General features: G+C 41.9%; 1 protein-coding gene across 1 annotated transcript in view; it reads left to right on the forward strand.

Moving 5' to 3' along the window:
• The first annotated feature begins 1,709 nt into the window (after positions 1 to 1,709).
• The window catches only part of MTMR7 (myotubularin related protein 7), a 95,012-nt gene continuing 71,343 nt past the window's right edge, over positions 1,710 to 25,378 (forward strand). Inside the window, exon 1 of the mRNA XM_060291397.1 lies at positions 1,710 to 1,838. Coding sequence (XP_060147380.1) covers positions 1,815 to 1,838 — 24 coding nt within the window. The 5' untranslated portion in view covers positions 1,710 to 1,814. The remainder of the gene's footprint in view (positions 1,839 to 25,378) is intronic.

Consider the following 25,378-nt stretch of genomic DNA (forward strand, 5'->3'; position numbering starts at 1 on the left):
TATCCATATCACTGTTATGGAACTTGGTATCCTCCTCCTCTGGGTCTCCCTTCCATTTCCCAGCATCTGCCATGGTACCTTGTGCATGACCGTCAGTAAATTAATATCAGTGATTCTTAACTAAATGAATGGCTGGTTTCACTTTCTGCCCTACTTAGGATCAACGTGTATTCTAGCTTCTCTCACTCCACTGCCCACCAGCTCTTGATGCTTTGTTCAATCTCTTCTGCCCCACTGGGTGGTGGTTCAGAGAAGCTGTGAAACATGGGGGCATGAGGCAGTGCAGAGAAAGTGAGAAAGAGCAGAGTGGCTGTCTGGGGTCAACACAGCTTGTGATCTAATAAGCTGGATAGCGATCGGGGCTGGGGGTCAAGTCAAGGAGGATTCCTCAGAGAACTGTTAGTTCAAACCCAAATGTTTACTTATAGAGAATTTTTTCCCTATTGTTATTTTATTTCTAGCTTATTCTGTGTTAACTTATCCTAATAAGTGGAATGAGGTCAGAGGCTGAATTGGAACCAGAGTGCTCCTGACGCTATTCCTGGTGTTTTTTAGTAACAAGAAATTATACTTTGGGTCAGTTTTGCCATATGCAAACATCAGTTTACTGAACTTGTCCTAATTGCCCCCCAGAGTGGAAGGAGGATGAAATGATAAAAGATATGTGAAGGGGACCTGGAAATTTAAAAAAATGCAATACTGTATTGATTAAATAAACATTTATTTGGAAGGTTGCAATGTGCCTACCATGGACTGGACAAAAAGAGATTAAAAAAAAAACCAATGTCTACAGCCAAAGAATTTACAATCCAGGTAAAAGAGAGATGAGTAAGAGCTAGGAAAAAATTGGATAGATATTATTCTAAGAACTACGAAGAGTTTTATGAAATAATTAGTTATGGTAAACCTTTACACACAGGTTTGCAAGAAAAAAAGGCGGGGGTGGGTGGCGCGCATTTCTTCCCTTTGGCTTTTCCAAATGGCTTAGTACTAACAGTGGCAACAACTACTCTTAATATCATAAATGGAAGAATGATGCTTTATAATGGATGCTTTGTTATCTATATCTTACAGTTCAGTTAGTTAGAGCTAAGTGAAGATGTCAAATGAGCATCCAGTACTGTGCCCAGGGAAAGTGTCTCTTCCAACGGTAAAGTCACAGGTTGATGTGAGATGCCTGCCTTAACAGCACTTTCTCGGGCGCTAACACTGTTGCTATTTCCACCTTCATCCCAAATGCTCTGCCGCCTATGATGAAATATACAGACAGGGCCCAAGAGGCCACACTGGATCTGGAGTGTTTGTGGCAGCCTTTTTCCCGCCCCACCCTGAAGTCCCACCTATCCTGGGACGCTCTGGAAGGAAGCCCATGGGCGGTGTGGAGCAGCGCTCGGTCCCATCTCTCCTCAAGAGGCCACACCCACCGCAAGGCCCCCATTGTGTCTCGGGGAACAGTAACCCGACAGTCTTACGCTGGCTGCCCTTCTTCAGAGGAAGCGAGCGGCTCTGGCTCCCGCGACCCCAGCCAGGCAGCCAGGCAAGGGGCGGGGCGGGGCGGGGCGGCGACAGGCGGTGCAGGTGGCAGTGGCGCAGAGACGCGCACTCTAGGACCGCGCGCTCTAGGGCCGCGCGGGCGCCCCGGGCCCCGCACGCCTGCCTCGCGCGGGCGCCGCCGCACCTGAGGGCGGAGCTAAGCCCGAGACCCGCCCGCTCCCGGGCGCGAAGCCCCCTCCCCGCGTCCCTCCCGCCGCGCTGCAGACTCGCGCAGGTACGTGAGGCCTCACCCGCCCGGGACCAGCAGACGCGGGCTCGCCATGGAGCACATCCGCACGCCCAAGGTTGGTGCTACGGGCGCGGGCGGAGGAGGGAGAGCGGGAGCAAGAGGAAGGATGCTGAGCCGGCTGGAGGCCCGGCTTCCCTGTCCGGCGCAGACCGAACTGGCACCGCGAGCGAGCGAGGGAGGAGGCGGCGCCGGAGCCTCTCCCGCTTCGCCGGGAGGCTGGGCTTCCTCTTGCTGCCTCACAGGCCTAGCCTTGGCTGCTGCTGGATCTAACCTCTTGTCCTTGGGGATGCTCAGTGGACAGAGGGCTGGACGGGAGGGAAGCCTAACTGCCAGTAGAGTAATGGGGCTGCTGATAGGCTGATAAACGCTTCCTTCTGGTCTAGCACTAGGTTGCTGCTTTAAAAAATTTTTTTTTCTGTTGGCTGCTCTGAGCAGTTGAAAGAGAAACAAGCCTTCCTAATAACAGGTGCAAGGAAACGAGTTACGTGCAGGTGCGTTGAATGCACTCGGGAAGCTTGTTGAATCTAAGGGTTCAGACCCGCCCAACTCGCCCTTCTGCTTCTTGGTCCTCAGGCTATCAGCTGCAGTGGACCTTGCACCGAGCAGATGATCAGTGTTCGCTGTAGGCTGAATATTATCAATCCTTCCATCTTCTTGCCTTTTCCAGTGGGTTGCAGCTTACAGATTCGTCCACTGGTCTGTTTTAAACAACACCAGATCTTGCCAACTCAACAAAAGCGACTGGTCCCAGATCATTTCAGTTAAATAACACTGGAAACGTTGACCCCTGTACCAAACCTTACTATTCATGGTTGTACTAGTAATAAAATTTAGAGCGAAAAAAGTGATCGACATTCCTGATAAAAACCCTAAATTAGTGACAAAACCTATTTCAGGAACCTATTGGCTGTCTCTTGTTACTACCACTATAGCGCCTTGCGTTTCCGGGATGATCTCCTGTTCAAAATCTAGGTCCTGACAGTGAAGTCAAAGCTGGGCCTGAGTGGGCGGAACTTAGGAGGCCCCAGGGATCGTATTCATCTCATGGGGCCATTGCTGTGCAGTAAGTCCAGTAAGAAAAATTCATTCCTAAATTCCGGAATGGTTTCTCTTTATAAAGGCAGCTTTACGATTGTCTTATGTCAATGGAAGAATAAAATCTTTCAGTTTGCCACATAATGTGAGTTCCAACAGTAAAGTTAAGTTGTATTGATTTTGCACCATGGAATTAAATTGTTGCTTCACAATCGGGAAATTGTAAACTTAGAGGAGAGTGCCGTAAACCGCAGGATAGGTGGCTCAGAGCTTTCAGGGTTTAAGTGGTGCTAAATAATTTATTCTGGAATGAGGAATTTAACTCATGAACTCCCTCTGCCCTTGCCAGGGGCATCCTTTCTTTGTCATGATGAAGGGGGCTCTTGATAAAAATGATGTCTGATGTGAATGTCAGTAGTGATAGGGTGACATGACACTGAGTGCTTTTCTTCCTATGGAATATGAATTTTGGGAGTAAAGGCCTTTTCTCATCCTTATTCAAACTCATTCTCTACAAAGCCATGTGTGCAAACCTGAACATCAAGCAATATTCTCACTTGTTCTTAAAACCCGTTTTCATAAACACCCTGTACCATAAATCTTCTGTCAGGAAACAGAAGGAAATGGGGGGAAATGGATAATTGTCTGAAATTTCACTGAGTTGAGAGTCATGAACATTTAGGATAATGCAGGTGGAAAAAAATTAAAAGCTACAGAGGTCGGGGGGGATCCAATCCAGTTATTCATTCATTTCATTCCACAAGCATTGGAGAACCTTTCCTGTGAGAAGCTCCTGTGTGAGCTCTGTGAAGCTCCAGACCAGGGAGCTCCTGGCCTGGAACGGAGGCAGTTGTAAATCTGGAGAGAGATGTGTATAAGGGACAGTGGGCAGAGAGGGCAATGGATGGAGGATCAGCTCTACCATAAAGGGTGAGGGAAGGCTTCTTAGAAGAGCTGAGTCTTTTTTTTTTTTTAAATTTTTTTTTTTGTGGCACGCGGGCCTCTCACTGTTGCGGCCTCTCCCATTACGGAGCACAGGCTGCGGACACACAGGCTCAGCGGCCATGGCTCACGGGCCCAGCCGCTGTGCCGCATGTGGGATCTTCCCGGACCAGGGCACGAACCCGTGTTCCCTGCATCGGCAGGCGGACTCCCAACCTCTGCGCCACCAGGGAAGCCCGAAGAGCTGAGTCTTAACACGCAGGAGCGTTGGAGATGCTGTCAGGCAGTTGTGTAAATATGGTATATTGTAATAAATCATTACTCCCTCAAAGATGCTGAAAGCCTAACAGCGATAAAGATAGAAATGATGACATGACATGATTCCCTGAGGTTAAACAGTATCATTTTATTTTACATTTTTAAAACAATTAAAAAATTTTTATTTTTCACTTCCTGTTTTATTGAGATAGAATCGACATACAGCACTGGATAAGTTTAAGGTGTACAGCATAATGATTTGACTTACATACATCATAAAATGATTGCCACAATAAATTAATGACCATCCATCATCATTTAGATAGAAAATTAAAGAAATAGAAAAAAATTTTTTCTTGTGATGGGAACTCTTAGAATTTATTATCTTAACTTTCATGTATAACATACAGCAGTGTAAATTATATGTATCATGTTATCCATTCCATCTCTAGTACTGATTTATCTTATAACTGGAAGTTTGTACCTTTTGACCACCTTCCTTCAGCCTGCCCCGCTGGTAACCACAGATTGGGTCTCTCTTTCTATGAGTTTGTTTGTTTGTTTTGAGGTGTAATTGCCCTACATCACTGCGTTAGTTCTTGTTACACAACATAGTGATTCGGTATTTTAAACAATTTCATTTTACATTTTTAAGTGCAATACTAATTTTCACAGTATAAATGAAAAGGGACCGTACTACTTACAGAGCTTGTGTTGTAAAATGTATAATTTTTGATGGTCATATTCGTCTTTGTTCTGGGCTTCCATTATATCATGGGGGTGCTGAATAGATAGCTTGTCTTATATTGTACGATTTCACGTCTTAGGTGGCTTGTGAGGGGTATACACTCGAGTTTGAAGTGTATTTACCATGTGGCTGGCAGGGGTTTATTTTAAGAGGAAAGGAAATGCATGTATAATGTACAGTTGTTTTCCTATTACAGTGAAGTCATTCATTTACTCTTTGTAAGCTGTGCGATATCATCACGGCCTCTGTACTCTGCTTCAGTCTCTGGAGTGCAGTGTAAGGAGAGAGATACCCATGTATAATCTGGATGCTTTGCACATCTTTCTTGCTGGTGTGTGTGTGTGTGTGTGTGTGTGCGCGCGCGCGTGCGTGCGTGTGTGTGTGTGTGTGTGTGTGTTTAACAGAAGCCTTTAACAGAGCGTATACTAAGCAGGGTGTTTCTCTCCCAGAATGGTTCCTGTATAAGAAAAAGAAAATGTTCCAGGGAGGAGCTAGTTTGCAGTTGGGTTTAAGTTAGGACACCAAGCATAACCTGTATTGCATCACAGTGAACTTTTTGTTTCTACTTCTCTGTCTGGTTTTCTCTGCCACTCTGAAGACTTGCTGGTAAGAAAAAACCCTGCAAGAAACTTAGGGGTAATTTGGGTTCACGTGTTACTTAGTTATATATAAAGCCTTCAGGGCTTTTAGAAGTAACTTAAAGTGTTTTGTAGGGTTTGGGTTAGTATCGGATAGATGCTAATGTGTCTAGGAACCTGGTGAAGTAATCTCTACTTTTTATGTTTTGGTCTTTCTGGAAGACATTTTTTTCCCACACATGTAAATTTGAGTTGTAAAATAGAATATGTGATGACCTCCAAAACTCCAAATAGACCTTGAAAATGCCTTTTGTTCCTTTCCACCCCCATCCCTGGTCTGAGCCGTTACTCTCACAGCCTCCTAACTGGTTCCTCTTTGCTTTTCTCCAATCCCTCCTCCACAGAGGGAGCCTGGGTGATGCTTTTATGACACAAATTGGTCATGTTACTTCCCTGCTGAAATTCTTGGGTGGCTTCCCTTTGTACCCAGGATATAGAGTGAGAATCCCCAGAGTGGCCTGCCTGGACAGACCCATGTTTACTTCTCAGCCTCATTCTGTGACAGTCGTCTTCTTACTCACCACCCTCTGCTCACAGCTAGCCTTCGTGGGTTTCTCACATGTGACAGGTTCTTTTCTGCCTCAGGACTTCTGCATTGCTGTTCCATCCGGAGGATACTCTTATCCCCCTGCTCTTCACCTGCCTAAATCTCTCATCTTGATAGTTTCAGATTAAATATAATTTCCTCAGGAAGGTATTGCCCAATTCTCCACCTAAATCAGGGCTGCCTGTTATTGATATATTCTGTCATGGAACCCATATTTCACCTTATGCCCCTTGTTACATACATGTTTTATATATATGCAAGTGATTATTTGTTTCATGTCAAGCTCCCCTTTTAGACCAGGAGCCCTGTGAAGGTGAGGACCACATCTTGTTCACCCCTGTATCCACAGCATCTAACATAGTTTCTGGCACCAAGTAAGCACACAGTAAATAAATTAAGAATTGGATAATAGAAGGAATGAGTGATTCTTAATTTCAGCCCTTCAGTTTTTAATATTTTCTTTAGTAATCCAGGCCTTTTGTGCATTGTACCCATGCTAGGTACCATATTGTCAGTCTTCTAATAGTATTAAGTACTTGTGGATGTCAATATATTTTATAAAATATATAGCATATATATAATGATATGTCTTTTGTCATTATATATTGTTTTAATGAGACAGAATTAAAATAACATAAAATTCACCATTTAGCCATTTTAAAGTGTACATTTCAGTGTTTGTGGCCTCTCCTGTTGCGGAGCGCAGGCTCAGTGGCCATGGCTCACGGGCCCAGCCGCTCCGCGGCATGTGGGATCTTCCCGGACCGGGACACGAACCCGTGTCCTCTGCATCGGCAGGCGGACTCTCAACCACTGTGCCACCAGGGAAGCCCCATTTCAGTGTTTTTTGGTATATTTGTGTGGTGTACCTCTCACCACTGTCTAATTGGGAACATTTTCATCACTCCCAAAGAAACCTAGTACCTATTAGTAGTCAGTCCTCGTTCCCTACTCCAGCCCTTGGCAGCACTAGTCTACTTCCTGTCTCTATTAGATTTGCCTATTCTGGACATTTCACATAGATGAGTAATATAATTTGTGGCCATTTGTGACTTGCTTCATTTAGCATAACCCTTCCTGGGTTCATCCAACTTGTAGTAGGTGTTGGGGCTTCATTCCTTTTTTATTGCAGAATAATATTCCTTTTTGTGGATATACCACATTCTGTTTATCCTTTTGTCAGTGGATGGGCATTTGGGTTATTTCCACTTTTTTGTTTATTATGAATAGCACTGCACATGAACACTCATATACTTGTTTTTTGGGAGAACATAACTTTCCAGTTCTCTTGGGTGTATCTCTGGAAGTGGAATTACTGGGTCATATAGTAACTTTAATATTTGAGGAAACTTATGAGTACATCTTACATATTATACAACTAAATCTTTTTTCTTTATATATACATCTAATAATCTAGAATGATTTATGTAGTATTCAGAACCTAGGCACTTTAGGACTAATTGTTTAAATGGGTGAAGAGAGAGGTTTACATCAAAAGGGAGTATAGATTTTTATTGTTAGGTTTACATCAAAAGGGAGTATAGGGTTTCCCTGGTGGTGCAGTGGTTGAGAGTCCGCCTGCTGATGCAGGGGACACAGGTTCGTGCCCCGGTCCAGGAAGATCCCACATGCCCTGGAGTGGCTGGGCCCATGAGCCATGGCCGCTGAGCCTGCGCGTCCGGAGCCTGTGCTCCGCAACGGGAGAGGCCACAACAGGGAGAGGCCCGCGTACCCCAAAAAAAAAAAAAAAAAAAGAAAGGGAGTATAGATTTTTATTGTTATACATTTAAACAGTTTCTTAGAAAAACAACCTAATGAGATGAAGTTATATTTACATCACTCCAAATTCAATTCTAATTTGTGATAATATGCCCTTTTTATATAGTTGAAAATAGCATGCTTTATCTCTCTTATTGAAATTTTTGCCCACCATTATTTTGTATATATATTTTCTATTCAGATGTCATCTCCCTACTTATTGTTTTAATGGTTGCATATTATTCATTCGAGTAGGGTTTGCTTAAACTGTATCCACTCATAGGGATGTGGGTTTTGTGCCCCTAGGAGAATACCTGGTACAGTTTTCTTAATTAATTATTGCCCAGAGTGGAATGATGAGAGTAGGAACAGTCTTTATAAGGATTCTCATTACGTGATATCTTTCAGTGTTGGAAAGCTTCTTTATGGTCCAGGGTTTAGAAAAACTCTTTATAGTCCCAGCGAGCAGAAATGAAGGGACTGCGGAGGAGAAGGTCTTGGCTCCGTATAGAGAAGTTCTTTACCACAATTATACCTGTTATAGAAGAGAAATTAGTTTATCTCTTGAAGGATTACATGTGTCTTAAGCAGAGTCTGGATGACTCTCGTTAGCAAAGACATGAACGTGTTTCAGGCATCTGAGGGGAGAATAGACTAGAATCCTGTTTGAATTTCCTCTGAGCCCAGTGCCCAGCTGGCCCGAGCTCCCTACTTCTGATTCTGAGAACTTGCTGTGTCCCTTGGCAATCCACGCTGACCATGGACAGCTCTAGCCATTAGGAAGTTTTCCTTATATTGAGTCAAAATCTGGCTCACTGTAGTTTTTAGTAATTGTGTCTAGCTCTGTCCCCTGGAATGTTCCCCAATACATCAACCCTCCTTCCAGGAAATGGCCCTTCGAGGATTTCCTAGGATGCCACCACCTCCATAATCCTTCCCTCTCACCTAAGTAGTTGGCTTAGCCCTGCTTTTCTGGCAACCAACCAGTGGCTTGGTTTTAAGTTCCTTTATATCCTGGTTACTTTACTCAATGAGTTAAAAAAAGTATATGATTACTTCAGGTTTTGTTGAACTGGGAGAGAGTAAAGTTTGCTAACTATTTTTTAAATTTAAATATCCTCGAGCCACAGCTCAGCGGCCTGTGGAAGAGAGCCCTGAAGTGGTCTCCACACACTGAACTGTGAAGTCAAGTCTCCCCTGCCTTTTCCTTGCATGATAGTATCTTACACTTAGCTTTGTTGAATGTTATCTCATTGGATTTAGCTTCTCGCTTAATCCCTAACACTGTTTTTGGATCCTGATATACATCTGCTATTCCTCTCAGTCGGGTACCATCCACTATTTAACAGCCTTGCCCTCTATTATTACCTCATCCGTGATCTTATCCAGGGAAGAAACTAAATTAGGCAGATGTGACTTCTTAGTAGCTTAAGTTCACCCTCTCTCTCAGGTTCTCCATCTTGATACACTAGTTGCCCCAGCTTGGTGCCATTTACCGTTTGATAAACGTGGCTTCCATCACCTCTCCAAACAGCTCCTCAAAGAAAAAACTGAGTAGCCTGCGAATGATTGAGTGAATCCTCCTGCTGACTGATAGTTTCCTTTTCTAGGTTCATACAAAATTCCATTAAAGAAGCCGTTTTAGAATCTTGCCTAGATTTAATGTCAAACTCACCAGCTTATAATTCAAAATTCCATACCCCCATTTGAAAATAGTGATGTCATTTGCAAGATCTCTCTGTGATAGAGATCAGTAGAGTCATGAGAAGATTGGCTTTCTCTGTGTCATTCACTGTCATTATACCATCGGCACTAAGTGTTATCTCTTTCATCTTTATTTTAAAAAGTATACATTTTCAGGTTATAAAAGTATATTTACTTTTAATTCCTTAATGGGAAAAATATGGAAATTAACCACTGTTAATATGTGAGTATATTTCCTTCTGATATTTTTTTTTCTTTGCATGAATACTCACACTTTTTATTTGCTTGTTTAGAAATTTAGGATCACCCAATTCAATTTTGTAGTGTGCTTCTTTTCATTTACCTTATTGTGGTCTTTGAAAACATGCTTTTAGAAGACTATGTGATTTTTTTATCCTATGGAAATGTCATTATCGCATTAACCATTTCCCCATAAGGCTGTTCCAATAATATAATGAAGAATATCTTATTTATTAATTATTATTTGCATATAGGCTAGAGCCCTAGATGGAATTACTGTGTCATGGAAGATGAACAATTTTATGGTTGATATATGTTGCCTAATGACTTTCCAAAAATATTATATCAATTTTCAGAAATAGGGCATAGTGTCTTTCTCACTGTACCATTGCTTAATTATTTGAAAAATATTTGTTAAAGGGGGGATAGCACTGTGTTATTTCATGGTACATTTTTTTTTATTTCTAGTGAGGTTGAAGCATTTTCAAAAATATGTTTATTGACTATTTTATTACTTTCCTCAATTATCTATTTATATCTTTCTCCATTTCAATAATTGTTGTTTTTGTGTGTGTGTATAGTATGTATATATATTTGTATATATATTTAACTGCCAGTCTGTTTTCTGGAAATGACTATACCATTTTAAGATCCCACCAACAATGTGTGAAGGTTCCAGTTTTTTAGTATCCCTGCCAACACTTGTTATTGTCTGTCTCTTTTATTCATCCTAGTGGGTGTTAAGTGGTATTGATCATGGTTTTGGTTTGCATTTCCCTAATGACTGATTATTTTGAGCATCTTTTCATATGCTTAATGACCATTTGTATATTTTCTTTGGAGAGCTCTCTATTCAGATCCTTTGTTCATTTTTTAATTGGATTATTTGTCTTTTTAAATTATCGAGTTGCAAAAGTTCTTCATATATTATGGATATAAGTCCCTAATCAGATATATGACTTACAAATGTCTTCTCCCGTTCTGTCAGGTTTTTTTTCACTGTCTTCATGGTGTCCTTTGAAACACAAAAGTTTTGAATTTTGATGAAGTCCACCTTACCCAGTTTTTCTTTTGTCACTTGTGTTTTTGATGTCATATCCATTTATATTTTTTTAAAAGCCCTTTTTTTCTGATTAAAAAGGTAATACATTACAGAAAATTTAGTTCAAAAAAGCAGAAAGAAAATAAAAGCCATGCACAATCTCAATACCCAAGAAGAACTGCTGTTAACTTTGTATATTGTGAGCCCTTTGCTTTGTATAAAAATGGAAACGTGTTATAAAACAAAATTACATTTGTTTTCCCTCTCTCTTTCTGTCTCTCTGTGCCTGTGTGTGTGTGTGTGTAATTTGGGGAGTGAGAGTCTGTGTTTTGTATGTCATAGTATACCATAAATATTTTTCACACCTTATTAAACATTGTTCTGAAAAGTGATTTGTTGTAACTACATGGTCTCACATTGCGTGGATGCATTATAAGTTATTTAGTGTTGGGAGGCAGTTAATTCTCTGTGGGTCGTAAACATTTCTGTTCTTTTGTTCTGAGGTTATCTTTTCAAGGGTGATTTTATAGTAAACAGCCTTGGAAGAGAGAAATAGTTTCTCCCTTGGGCAAAGGGCAGATTTGTTTGCTGTCCGGGTAATAAAGACAACATTTTCCTCGGGGCCAAAGGTTGGTCAGGGTTGCTAGCAGCCCTCTTATAAGATTGGCGTGTATGATGCTCTGAGCTCTGAGTGTCCTCATCTGGGACACAGAGCTGCTCTGAGTGCAGCATCCACTGGGCTGCTGTTTCCCCTCAGACTGGGGAGGTGGGGAGGGGTGGGTGTAGGCACCTGATGCAGACGTGGAGCTCCTGCTTCCTGGTGTGCAGAGAGTAATGAAGTCCTTTGTTTCTGACCCAGGAGTCTTGTGTCTTCCCTCAGCAACCATGAAACTGCGGCAGGCTAACTTGTTAGGTTGCAAGCAGACTAAAATTTCAGGCATTTCACAGCTTTTAACCAAGTTTATTATCACTTACTATTTGATAGTTAATTTGCTTCCATTTCGTCACTAGAACAAATAACTGATAAACATCAGTGAATTTAAATTGTTGGGCAGATCTCTCTGTTGCCTCAGATTAAATTTCTAAAGTGTGATTTTGGGTTCCATTTCTACACATATCTTAAAGATTTTTGAGATATGCTAGATTTTCGTCTAGAGTTCTGCTAGATTTTCCTCTAGAGTTGTGTCTGCTTTGCCAGTGTAGCAGAGGAACTTTTTTTCCTTTATTCTTATGAGAATGATATGTGAAGTGTGGTTTCTCATTAATTTATATACTATAGCTTTGCTTATTGGTGAGATTGAATATACTTTTGGTGGCTGTCTGTAACAGTAGCAATATAATAATAGTACTGGTGAAAGAAAATCCTTCAGTAGCACTTGCTGTGTGCTAGGCACTCATTTCATTAGTCCTTGAAATAACTCTATCAGGTGTAAGTATTATTATTATCCCCATTTTGCAAATGAGGAAATGGAGGTGAAATAACTTAAAAGGGGCAGAGTGAGGATGCAGAACCAGACAGTGTAGCTGCAAAGTTTGTTTTCTCAGCAGCTACGCTATCTTGTGTTTGGATGTTGAGAGTGGGAGAGAATGTGGTCTGGCTTTACACTCCCAGGGTGAGGCCTTCTGCAGCCCTGCTCACATTCTTGCCTTGAGGCTGCCTCTGGATTATTAAACATGCCCCTTGTTTTTTCTTATTATTGCAGTTTGGTTTTATCGAAAGAACCAAGGTCAGCATTTTGCTTTGATTTAAGACAGATTATTGCCCAATTGTTAAAGTCTCTTCCGTTGCCCAATATTTGACAATATTGGGGAGGTAGTCTGTGTAATCAAATACACTATCTCACTTCAAAAGCAAGGCTGATAAGTTCGTTACAGTGAAACACGCCACTAGCGTGTAACAGCGGCAGTTACCTTTTCTTTAGTTTTCCAACTTGTGGTTAAGCAGGAGTTTTTTAAGCATTCCTCAAAACCACCTGCATTTCTTGAAATCCTCACTTCTAGTAGGTTTAGCAAAAGTTTAATTGAAGTCTGGTTGTTTGGGTGCGAGTTGGGTGTGGGTACAGAACACATGGTGTGTCATAGACCTTAAGAATCCCTATTCATTCTATACTGTGTAAATGCAGGTAGCTGCCAGGTAGCTTTCTAATTAGGGGATATACACTGTGTGTGTGTGTGTGTGTGTGTGTGTGTGTGTGTGTGTGTGTGTGAGATGGAGAAAATTCTATGAAGAAAAATAGCAAAATTCAAGGAGAGGGATGTTGGTGGGAGTGAGTTAGGGTGGTTATTGATATATGCTGATAATACAGCCTTCCTGATAAAATGACACTTGAGCAGAGACCTAGAAGTGAGGGAGCAAGGCATCCGCTCACCTAAGGACAGCAGAGGGTCTGGAAGTAGGAATGTGCTTGGAGTCTTCAAGGAGGAACAGGAAGACAGGGTGGGTGAGGGGCAGGGATGGGGCAGTCGTGGGCAATGAGCTTTGAGGGGGACCAGGGACAGAGAACGTGCGGACTTTCACCTGGCTGTGAGGAGATCCCCAGGAGGAATCCAAGCTCGGAGTTAACATTTAGCAGGCTCTTGGGCAAAAATAAACTGGGTGGAGGTAGGAGGGTAGGCAAAGCTGGAAAGAGGGGGTGGTGGGTAGCAGTGGAAGTGGAAATAAACAATATATTTACAAGTAGAGTGCTAAGGATTTACTGACAGAGTAGAGATGAGAGGAGAGAAAAAGAGGAGTTAAGAACAGCACCAAGGTTGTTTGCCCCCCGCCCTGGAAGGGTGGATTGCTGAGACAGGAACAGCTACAGGAGGGGAAGATGGGAAGCGAGGTGAGAGGGAACCCGGGCCTCAGTTTTGGACACAACTGAGTTTGAGATGCCTGTTAAGACATAGAAGCGATTTCCTTAATAGGATCAGGGAACCCCCTTAAGGAACTACAGAATGGCAATACAAGAGTGGCATACTTTTTTAATAGGACTGTTTCTTTTTTATCACTTTATAAAGGTCTCAAATCCTTTTGAAAATAGTCTGATGTAAATAAATTCAGTCAATAAATACATATTCTGGAAAATTTTCTCATAAGCCATATGCTTGTAGTTAGGTCAGAGTTCCCTATGGATCTCGTTGTTTTTAAGCAAAAATTAACCCTGAATTATTTTCAGTTGAATATTGAATTTTCTATCTTGTACATAAATAATATATTTACTCCCAGTAGTTTAATTTTTGTTCTTTTCCACCTTCGCCTATCATGTATCAAGATGGACAGTAAACAAATACATTTCTCAGCATGAGAGGAATATAATATTTAAAGGTATGCTAGATTGTTCCTTTGTAATATGAAAGATGCTGCTTTGCTTTCTCTGGTTTCATCTGTTTTCACAAAGCAAACTAATACACTTATAACTCAACAATAACAAAAAAATCAAGGAGCTCAATTAAAAAGTGGGCAAAGGACTTGAGTAGACATTTCTCCAAAGAAGATATACAAATGAAAGCATATGAAAAGATGTCCAACATCACTAGCTATTAGGGAAATGCAAATCAAAACCACTCTGGACTACCACTTCATACCCATTAGGATGGCTCTTGTTAAATAAATAAATAAATAAAAATAACAAGTGTTGGCAAGGATGTAGAGAAATTGGAACTCTCGGACGCGGCTGGTGGGAATGTTAAATGGTGCAGCTGCTATGGAAAACAGTTTGGCAGTCCCTCAACAACTTAAACATAGAATTACTGTATGATCTAGCAATTGTGCTCCTAGATACATGCCCAAAAGTATTAAAAACGGGGACACAAACAGATACTTGTATTCCTGTGTTCATAACTGCATTACTCACAATAGACAAAGAATGGAAACAATCCAAGTGTCCAGCAATAGAAGAATGGATAAACAAAATGTGGTATATACATATAATGGAATATTATGTAGCCGTTAAAAGGAACAAAGTTCTGATATATACCACAGCATGCGTGAACCCTTGAGACATTTTGCTGAGTGAAATAAGTCCGACAAAAAGCTTCAAATATTGGGTGATTCCACTTCTATGAGATGTCTAGAATGGGCAGCTTCTTAGAGACAGAGGTAGAATAAAGGTTAACAGGGGCTAGGGTAAGGGAAAATGAAAGTTATTACTTAATAGATGTAAAGTTTCCATTTCAAGTGATGAAAAAGTTTGGGGATAACGGTGGTGGTTACACAGCACTTTGAATATACTTAAAATGGTAAATTTTATGTTACGTGTATTTTGCCACAATAAAAAAAAAAAACAAGCAAAACCATTCCCTAACACATAACCAGTGCTGAATAAATAGTGAGTGAATTTGTTGAATGAATGAATGAATTCCACCTATGCTTAATTTGACAAATGAACATCAGCTTTTAGCGTGGTAGTGTGTGGGGGGGTGACAGTGTGACTCTGAAGTCAAGTGACCACAGTTTAAATTCTTACTCTGCCACTTCCTATGACTTTTTTAACTTTTGGCATAATTTTTTAAAATGAGAAGTAATTCACATAACCATAAAAGTCACACTTTTAAAGCGTACGGTTCAGTGGTTTTTGTTATATTCACAGTGTTGTGTAACCATCATTACTGTCTATCTAATTTCAGAACATTTTCATCACCCCCAAGAGAAACTTCATACCCATTATGAATACCCAGCTTCATACCCATCAATTCCAGTTTCTGTCTCCCCACACTCCTGCGAACACGAATGTACTTTTTCTTTCTACAGATTTGCCTATTCTGGACATTGTATATAAATGGAATGTTATAGTATATAGTCCATTATGACTGGCTTCTTTCACTTAGCATAACATTTTCAAGATTCATCCATATTGTAGCCTGTATCAGTATGTCATTCCTTTTTATTGCTGAATAATATTCCATTGTGTATATTCACCCACATTTATTTATCCATTCATCAGTTGATAAATATTTGGGTTGTTTCCACTTTTTGTTTATTATGAATAATGCTGCTATGAACACTTATATACAGGTTTTTTTTTTTTTTTTTTGCGGTACGCGGGCCTCTCACTGTTGTGGCCTCTCCCATTGCGGAGCACAGACTCTGGACGCACAGGCTCAGTGGCCATGGCTCACGGGCCTAGCTGCTCCGTGGCATGTGGGATCTTCCCGGACCGGGGCACGAACCTGTGCCCCCTGCATCGGCAGGCGGACTCTCAACCACTGTGCCACCAGGGAAGCCCTATATACAAGTTTTTTGTGTATGTTTTCAGTTCTCTTTGGTATATACCTAGGACTAGAATTATTGGGTCACATGGTAACTGTATGTTTAATCTTTTGAGACTGTTTTCCAGAGAGGCTGTACCATTTTATAGCCCCCGCAGCGTTGTGTGAGGGTTCCAGTTTCTTTGCATCCTCACCAGCACTTGTTATTGTCTGTCTTTTTGGTTATAGCTATCCTGGTGGGTGTGAAATGGTCTCATATTGTTGTTTGATTTGCATTTCCTTGATGGCTAATGATGTTGAACATCTTTTTATGTGCTTATTGGCTATTTGTGTATCTTCCTTGGAGCAATATCTATTCAAATTCTTTCCTTTTTTTTAAATACTTTTTTTTTTTTGGGTGCAGTTTTAGGTTCACAGCAATATTGAGCAGAAAGTACAGAGATTTTTCGTATACCCCTCCCCCCACATGCATAGCCTCCCCCGTAATCAGTATCCCTCACCAGAGTGGTCCATTTGTTATAATTGATAAACCTACATTGACACGTCATTATCATCCAAAGCCCATAGGTTATTAGGGTTCAGTCTTGGTGTTGTACATTCTATGGGTTTGCACAGATTTATAATGACATGTATCCCTCAATGTAGTATCATCCAGAGTAGCTTCACTGCCCTAAAAATCCTCTGTGTCCCACGTATCCGTCCCTCCCTTCCCAACCCTTCGCAACCTCTGTTATTTTTGTGTCTCCATAATTTTATCTCTTTCAGAATGTCATATGGTTGAAATCATACATATGTAGCCTTTTGAGATTGGCTTCTTTCACTTACAATATGCATTTAAGTTTCCTCCGTATCTTTTCATGGCTTGATAGCTCATTTCTCTTTAGTGCTGAATAATATGCCATTGTGTGGATGTATCAGAGTTTATTCACTCACTTACTGAAGGACATCTTAGTTGCTTCCAAGTTTTGGCAATTAGGAATAAAGCTGTTATAGACACTTGTGTACAGGTTTTCAGCTCCTTTGAATAAATCCCAAAGAAAGTAATTGCTGGATTACATACTAAGAGTGTATTTAGTTTTGCAAGAAGCTGCCAAACTGACTTCCAAAGTGACTGTACCATTTTGTATTCCCACCAGCAACGAATGAGAGTTCCAGTTGCTTCACATCCTCGTCAGCATTTGGTGTTGTCAGTGTTTGGATTTTGGCTGTCCTTGTCCGTGTGTAGTGGTAACTCATTGTTGTTTTAATTTGCATTTCCCTGATGACACATGATGTGGAGCATATGCTTATTTTGCCATCTGTATGTTTTTGGTGAGGTGTCTCTGTTAAGATCTTTGGCTCATTTTTTAATCGAGTTGTTTTTATCAGAAATGTCTTTTGCAAATGTTTTCTCCCAATCCGTGGCTTGTCTTTTCATTTTTTTTGACTGTGTTTTGCAAAGCAGAAGTTTTTAATTTTAATTAAGTCTAGCTAATCAGTTCTTTCTTTTGTAGATCACGCCTTTGCTGTTGTATTTAAAAAGTCATCGCCAAACCCATGATCATCAAGATTTTCTTCTGTGTTATATTATAGGTCTTTGTTCATTTTTAATTGTGCCATCTATAAGGGACCTCCTTCGTGGTCCAGTGGTTAAGACTCCGCACTTCCACTGCAGGGGGCATGGGTTCGATCCCTGGCTGGGGAGCTAAGATCCTGCATGCCTGGTGCCGTGTGGCCAAAAAAAAAACGTACGTGCCATCTATATTTTTATTGTTGAGTTGTAAGTCTATGTATATTCTGAATACCGGATCTTTCTCAGATATATGACTTGCAGATATTTGCTTCCATTCTGTGGGTCTTTTTTTCATTTTCTTCTTGTTCTTAGAAGCACAAAAGTTTTTAACTGTGATGAAGTCCAATTTATCTATTTTTTCTTCGGTTGCTTGTACATTAGGTGCTATATCTAAGAAACCATCGCCTAATCCAAGATCACAAAGATTTTCACTGTGTAGGTCTTTGATCCATTTTGAGTTAATTTTTGTGTATGGTGTGAGATAGCGGTCTACATTCATTCTTTTGCATGTGGGATTCCAGTTGTCCCAGCATCCTTTATTGAAGGACTTATACCCTTTAATTATCTCCACAACCTTGTGGAAAATTAATTCACTATAGTTGCGTGGACCATAGATGCCTGGGTTTTTTACTGGCCTCTCAGTTCTATTCCTTTGATCTCCGTATTTATCCTTAATTAGTACCACACAATCTTGATTACTGTAGCTACGTATATGGCCTTGATTGAGTCACTTGAGGTCTCCCAAAGCCTTGATTTTCTCATCTGTAACTCATTAGGAGACTAAATGAGAGAATACATTTAAAACACTTAATAATGTGGCATTTAGTAAACTTTAGCTGTTTTTCTTAATTTTATTACCATCATCATTGCCAGAGGAGGTGGTCACCGGTTTGTATGCTGGAAGAACTTCTGTGAAATCTGAGAATAAAAATGTTTTTCTTTATCCAAACATTTCATTTGATTTACTCATCCATTTCCTCACTTTACAGTGGGGTTGACTAGTATTTCCCCTGAGGGCACTCTACAAAGAGTCCCTTCCTGTCACCCAACTCTAGTTCACACCCATACTTGAGAACATAGTTTTCTTTTATAAAAATGTTAATTTCATCAACCGCGTGAATTTTAGGTAAGGTGTCAAGTTTTGCTCAGGAAGCCTCTGTCGTGGCCTCCGTTCCCTGAAGAAGAAGCCTCAGTGACATCATCCAGGATTCCAGAGGGAGAATCTTTTTGGAGTGGATGTATGGGGAAGAAACTGAGAAAACGGTCTGATTTTTTTTTTTTTCTTTTAGTGGATGAAAGTAACATGGTAACATTGGTGTCTGCATTAAAGCTTTCAAAAGGGATACCATTAAGACATTTCATACCTTGAAATATCTGAATGCTTGTGAGGAATGATCAAGACATGAACGTGTAACCTCCTGCATATGTCCACTCTGGACATTTATTTATTTATTCGTGAATTTCAACATTTCTCACTTGAACTCACATTATTGACTGATGTGGTTTAGTTATCACTTCTGTCATATCTCCACAGGCACACAGTGTCTGGAATGCTTGTTTTCACAGAACAGATGTGCACGTATTTTCTTATCCTTATTTAAAGTTTATTTTTATTGGTTTTTCCATTCCGAATGGGACAAGCTGTGAAATATGCATGAAATTAAACCTCTTGACCACACACCCAGGGTTCCGTGACTCTGTCCCGTGTGATGGTTCCGTTTGTATTCTTCTGTTACACTCAGAGGGAGGCCGAGAAGCTCATTTTGTACCATATTTCTTAGGCCAGGAACAGTGTAAACTATTTTCTGGTGCCCTTTCCCCTGGTGGACAGCTAGTGGACAGCTAGTTGAAGCCTTTGGGAGTTAAAGTACTTCCCAGGACATAGGCCCAACCCTTCCTCCCTCAGCCATTTAAAATAGTTTAAAAATAACCCCACTTAACGTTTTGTGGCAGGCTGTGACAACTTTATAAAAATTGTGTGTTTACTTTTCTCCTTTTTTTCGTGTATTAAAACACTGTTTATCACAGATTCCCGGAGAAAGAAATTTACTACCAAGCTCTGAAAGAAAGTTTCATTCCTCGGGGCATGTAGCAAAGCACAGATTATTTCGAATGGTCAAGGTGGAGTTGACTTCCACATGGAAGTGAGCTGCTCAGCCTGCATGAGTAGTGGTGGTGTACCAAAGGGGTTCTGCCTTCTTGAGCTAAGTGGATCGATTCAAAGACCCTATTCATGCAGGTATTCTTTCACTTGGACCTTCAACAGCTCTTCCTTGAGTGCTTTCTGTAGGCCAGGTGCTGTTTTAGGCCTTGGAGATCCATCCAGTGGTGAACAAGACAGGCTGTCTAGTGGAACCTCTAATGGAACTTACGTTGTAGGGAAGAATCAAGCAAACAAAAAATATTCCAATATTGCAATATAGATATAATCACTGTAAGTCAAGACCTTGGAAAATCGTCCACTTTTAGAAGGTTTATCTGCCAAATCCTGCTACCTTTCTTCCCCTTACACCTTCCAGTGTGGGCTTCTCAGCCCACTCAGAGTGAAAGGCAGTGAGTGTCCTAGCATCCTCTTGGAAGGCCTGACAGATGACCCCAGCTGCCTGTGGCAACTCGTCCCCACTCTACACCAACTCTGGTCCAGACGTCCCACCTCCTTGTAGCCCCTTGAATTATTCAAAGGTCTTCCTGTGCAAGGTCTTGCAATGGTTCCTTTGGGCTGGAATGCTGTTTTCCCAGATTGCCTTGTGGCCGGCTCTCTCACTTCCTTTGGTCTCTACTGAAATGTCCAATCATTTTATAGGAGAGGAAGTCCCTGGACATGCTGATGCCCCTCCCCACCCAACTGCTTATCTTGCTTCCGTTTCCTCCCTAGCACCTTCTGGCATGCATATGTTTGTTTGTTGGCTTTGCTTGTTTATTTGTCATTGCCTGTTCCCTTGCCCCCCCCAAACAATGCCAGCTCCCCGTGGGCAGTGACGTCGTCTTGTTCACTGCTGTAGCCGCAGCATCCAGAGCGCTCTGTGCCTGGCACGGAGGAAAGGTGCACAGTGAAGATTCCTTGAAGGAATGAATCAAGGAAATGGTTTAATGTGACTGGGTCCAAGCTTCACTGTCTTTCAACAGCCTTCTTTCTTCTTTTTTTTTTGTTGTGAAAAAATTTTTAATTGAGGAGTAAGAGACATATAGCAGTATTATTAGTTTCAGGTATACAATATAGCGATTCAGTATTTGTATACATTGTAAAATGATCACAATAAGTCTAGTCAACATCTGTCTTATTTTTTAACACAATTAAGCCAGTGTTCCCTGGTATTCTAGTGGTTCGGATTCGGTACTTTTACATGTATGCTAATATTTTATTAATTCAAAAGTACTTTACAAGAAAATATAAATATGGCTTCCAAAAATAAATGTTATACCTGGATTTAGTACCAAGTTCACAGATTTTCATTTTGCAAGGACTGTCAGGCTCTAAAAAGTGAAGCAACATTGTAACCAAAACTTTAACCCCAAGGATTCTCGCAAAACATTACAAATGACAGCACGAAAAAAAATCTTGCATGGTAACTCCAAATTTAGTTCTACAGTGTACCCAGAAACTGGCAAGACATGGTGTCTTGCACAGTCTCAACTTTTCAAATAAAGAATGTTAAAAAGAGCTATATAGGGCTTCCCTGGTGGCGCAGTGGTTGAGAGTCCGCCTGCCGATGAAGGGGACACGGGTTCGTGCCCTGGTCCAGGAAGATCCCACATGCTGCGGAGCGGCTGGGCCCGTGAGCCATGGCCGCTGAGCCTGCGCGTCCGGAGCCTGTGCTCCGCCACGGGAGAGGCCACAGCGGTGAGAGGCCCGCGTACTGGGAAAAAAAAAAAAAAGATCTATATAATCACAGCAATCACATGAAGAGTTTATGACCTCAAGTTTCTTGAAACTTGGCAGCTTCTATACCACCTGGGTAACGTCTTCCCAGTGTGAAGACGAGTTTTATTTTGTCTTTTTAAAAATCTCTAATCTAGTTTAATGGTGCAGCTTTTGTTTTTACCTGCTGGCTTGTGTTCACAGCAGCTTTTGAAGACTGCTTGTTCAACCACAGCTGCATCCTGTACCCCAGCTATGGAGAAGAAGGTAAAACCTCTTAGTCCCACAGCACTTAGTTTTAGTTTTCACCTTTGCAGATGAAGTTTGGTGTTTTGTTTTTTTGTTTGTCTTTATTCCTTGTTTCTTGTCCTTGCAACATCTTCCATCACTGAATATTACTTACCTTGTCTGAAAATTCAAATTCAAAAATAGAGCATTCCTGGTTAATCATACCTGAATCTACCTATAAGCCCTCACATACTTTGTTTTTACCATAGTGCTGTTAACTTTCAGTCACTGGACGAATATTTTAGCACATGCGTGTGCTAAGCATTAGGGCACAGAGATGAAAAACACATAGTGCCCGTCCTCAAGGAGCCTCTCGTCGAGGGGTTGCCATGTTGCTCTGATATCATTGTAATGGGCCATCATTTCTGGATGCCAGTAAGCCAAGGACTGCATCTCCTTTTTCCTTCTTCCCACAGTTCCAGTGTAAGTGTGGGCCTGCATTGTTCATGGTGTTGCAGGGAATATTGGAAATAAAAGAACCTTCCTTGAGAATATGCATTCTGGGAAACAATTAGAACGGTTCAGTAAAAATAGCATGTAATGGGGCTTCCCTGGTGGCGCAGTGGTTGGGAGTCCGCCTGCCAGTGCAGGGGACACGGGTTCGTGCCCTGGTCCGGGAAGATCCCACATGCTGCGGAGCGGCTGGGCCCGTGAGCCATGGCCGCTGAGCCTGCGCGTCCGGAGCCTGTGCTCCGCAACGGGAGAGGCCACAACAGCGAGAGGCCCGTGTACCGAAGAAAAAAAAAAAAGCATGTAATAAGGCAGTGCAGAATAAATGGGAAATAAATAGTAATGACCAAAGGTGTCACAGCAATTCCCAGTCCACAGAGAGGATGATCTCTGTGGACTGGGATGGTCAAAGGGAGGCAGTATTGAGGAGGCGGGTCTTGGGTATTAGGCTGGAGGGGATATGCTGTGCTGGGTGAGTGGTGTCCTCACGCTCCTGGGCACCTCAGAGCTCTTTGTGACAGGACAGTTGTGCAGTCTTTCTAATTGGGCCTCAGAAGAGGCTTCCACATCTTTGTGTCTGCACGGCATTCTGCTGTAAACTCATTTCCCAGAATGGGAATGATGGGCTCCCAAGGGGTGTCCTGTAAGATGAGAAAGGGGGAAATGTGGTGCCGATTATAGAGTTTGTCCTTGGGGGCTCGGAGCCCAGGGTGAGGCATGGGAATGTGTAAATGGGCTGGAAACTGGCCTTGCCCGCGTGGACAGGCTGTACCCCTTTGCCCTCTGGCACCGATACTTGCCAGGACACGGTGGGAGGGGCAGGGGGGTATACCATTCGGTTCTCTCTGTGCCCAGGCTGTCTCCTCTCTTTGGACCAGCAATGAGTTCCATTTGGCACAATTTGCCCTTGGAAAACTGGTTTCCCATAGTTTACAAAGAGCTATGTAAGTAGACAGTTTAATCCTTTGCTCGCGGTGCCTTTGTCAAAAGTATGTCAACTTCAGAAGTGTTTTAGAATTTTAGAAATATTTTTAGAGGGAAATCATCATCATAAGATAAGCCTTTGCCTTCTGTATTGCCTCCTAGCTAGGTCTTATTCTCCCAATATTATTCTAGTTTTCAAACTACTGTTGTTTTGAAGCCAGGTATCTTTAATAGGTTGTTCCATAGGTTTATTCTTTGAGTCACAATGGGCCCAGCATCTGTTCTTCATTTATTTTCCTCTTAATCTCTATCTTCCTCTTTTTCTCTTATTTATGCTTGTTGAAAATGGTATTTTTGGTTGAGGTTATTTTGAGGTGGTGTTGAAATAAATCCTGAGACTGTCCTCTTGTTCAACAGCGCATGTTCTTTTAAGCCTACACATCCAGGGTCATCCTACCAAAATAAATTATATGGGCCCTGTGCAGATCTCTCAAGTGCCTGACTTTATTTATGAGCTTGGCTGCTGGCATAACGTTTATAGTTTCCCCTGAGCAAAAATGGGCTCCCTTTTCTTTTCTCTGTCTTTTCCAAGAATTGCTAGCAATCTTATTTCTTAAGTAGCTATATAGGCCTGTGTCACTTACTATTTTAGCTTTATTGTCCCCCTCAGGGAATTTTTAGAATTTAGTTGAATGTCAGTCAAATCAACTGTTTTATTTATTTATTTGTTTATTTATTTATCTTTGGCTGCATTGGGTCTTTGTTGCTGTGCACGGGCTTTCTCTAGTTGTGGCGAGCGGGGGCTGCTCTTCATTGCGGTGCGTGGGCTCTAGGCGCGTGGGCTTCAGTAGTTGTGGCACATGGGCTCAGTAGTTGTGGCTTGCAGGCTGTAGAGCGCAGGCTCAGTAGTTGTGGTGCACGGGCTTAGTTGTTTCGCAGCATGTGCGATCTTCCCGGACCAGGGCTCAAACCCATGTCCCCCTGCACTGGCAGGCGGATTCTTAACCACTGCGCCACCAGGGAAGTCCCAAATCAACTGTTTGAACAATTGTATAGGCAGATGGGACTCAACATTGTGCCCATTTATAGGCATTCAGGGCTATCTGAAATCATCAAGAGATTTCCTTTACCTTGGCTTAAGCTGGATAAAAATATCCTTTTGTTTTTATTTTTTTAAATCAAAAAAATTTTTAAATTTTGGCCATGTCGCGTGGCTTGTGGGATCTTAGTTCCCCAACCAGGGATCGAACCTGACCATGGCAGTGAAAGCGCCGAGTCCTAACCACAGGACCACCAGGGGATTCCCAAAAACATCCTTTTCTATATAGGAAAGTTGACTGACTTTTTTCTTCTTTTAAAAGCAAATTTCCCACAACCTATATTTTTCAGAGTATAACCTTATTTATTGGAATTATTTGGAGATTTGTAGATCTGTAGAAATAAGTGTGTCAAGTACCTATTTCTTGTGTGGAGAAAGGTCTTAAATTTTCCAGCCAATTGGGGAAATACATAGATTCTTCACTTTGAAAGCTGACGCACTAAACATCCTTATAACATGCATACAATTCAGAATCTTTATTTTCATTGTCCTTTTGTGCAACTAGCATGACAGCATATTCTGGATAAACCCATTCATTCTTTTACCTCTTACTTTTGAAGATTAGATCAAGGTTATCGGAATGAACTTTTCTACCAATAGCTACCCATGGGTGTGTCTACACTCCTTGGATTATGAGTCTGTTTCAAACTGGGTTTTAGTCTTTCCAGATCTGAACCCTCCCACTTCAGTTAACCTGCCTGATACTGGCTCTGTCCGGACAGAAGTTGGTGCTTGAGGGGGTAAGATTGAGGAGGCGGGCTCTGTAGGCTGGTAGATGCTGTCGGAGGAAGCAGCAGCATGGGGGCTATCTGCGCATGTGCAGATTATGGTAGCTCAGTATGTCTTTGGAGAATAATCAGTGGCCTCTATTATATGATGTTGGCGATGGTTTTGGGTATTAAAAAAGGAACCTGCTGAAAAGGTAAGGTGCTGCCAGGCTGCGGGAGGCCCTGATCAGTAGTACTGGGAGCACTGAGGCTTTGAACAGCGAGTGATGTGACAAAGGCGTGAAGTAGGATGACAAGCTGGGAACAGAGGGCGTGGTAGCCGTGAGCCGGGCTCTGGCAGCTCACTGTGCATTCTCCCGGGCTCACTGAGGGCCCACGCCTGCTCTGCCCACAGTTTGTATGCTTTTGTGTGGCTCAAACCGGGCCACTCATCAGGTCATTCCTGTGACCACTGTGACTGGCTTAAGTGTAGGCGTAGGACCCAGTGAAATGCAGCGAGGCTGCATGGGCTGCGGGGAACGCATCCGGTGAGGCTGGGTTTCTGGAGCCATCGTGAGCAGAGAGCCGAGAGCCAGCAGAGAGGGAGGGGCCCC

This window comes from Globicephala melas, chromosome 21, assembly GCF_963455315.2.
Source record: "Globicephala melas chromosome 21, mGloMel1.2, whole genome shotgun sequence".
Taxonomy (NCBI): domain Eukaryota; kingdom Metazoa; phylum Chordata; class Mammalia; order Artiodactyla; family Delphinidae; genus Globicephala; species Globicephala melas.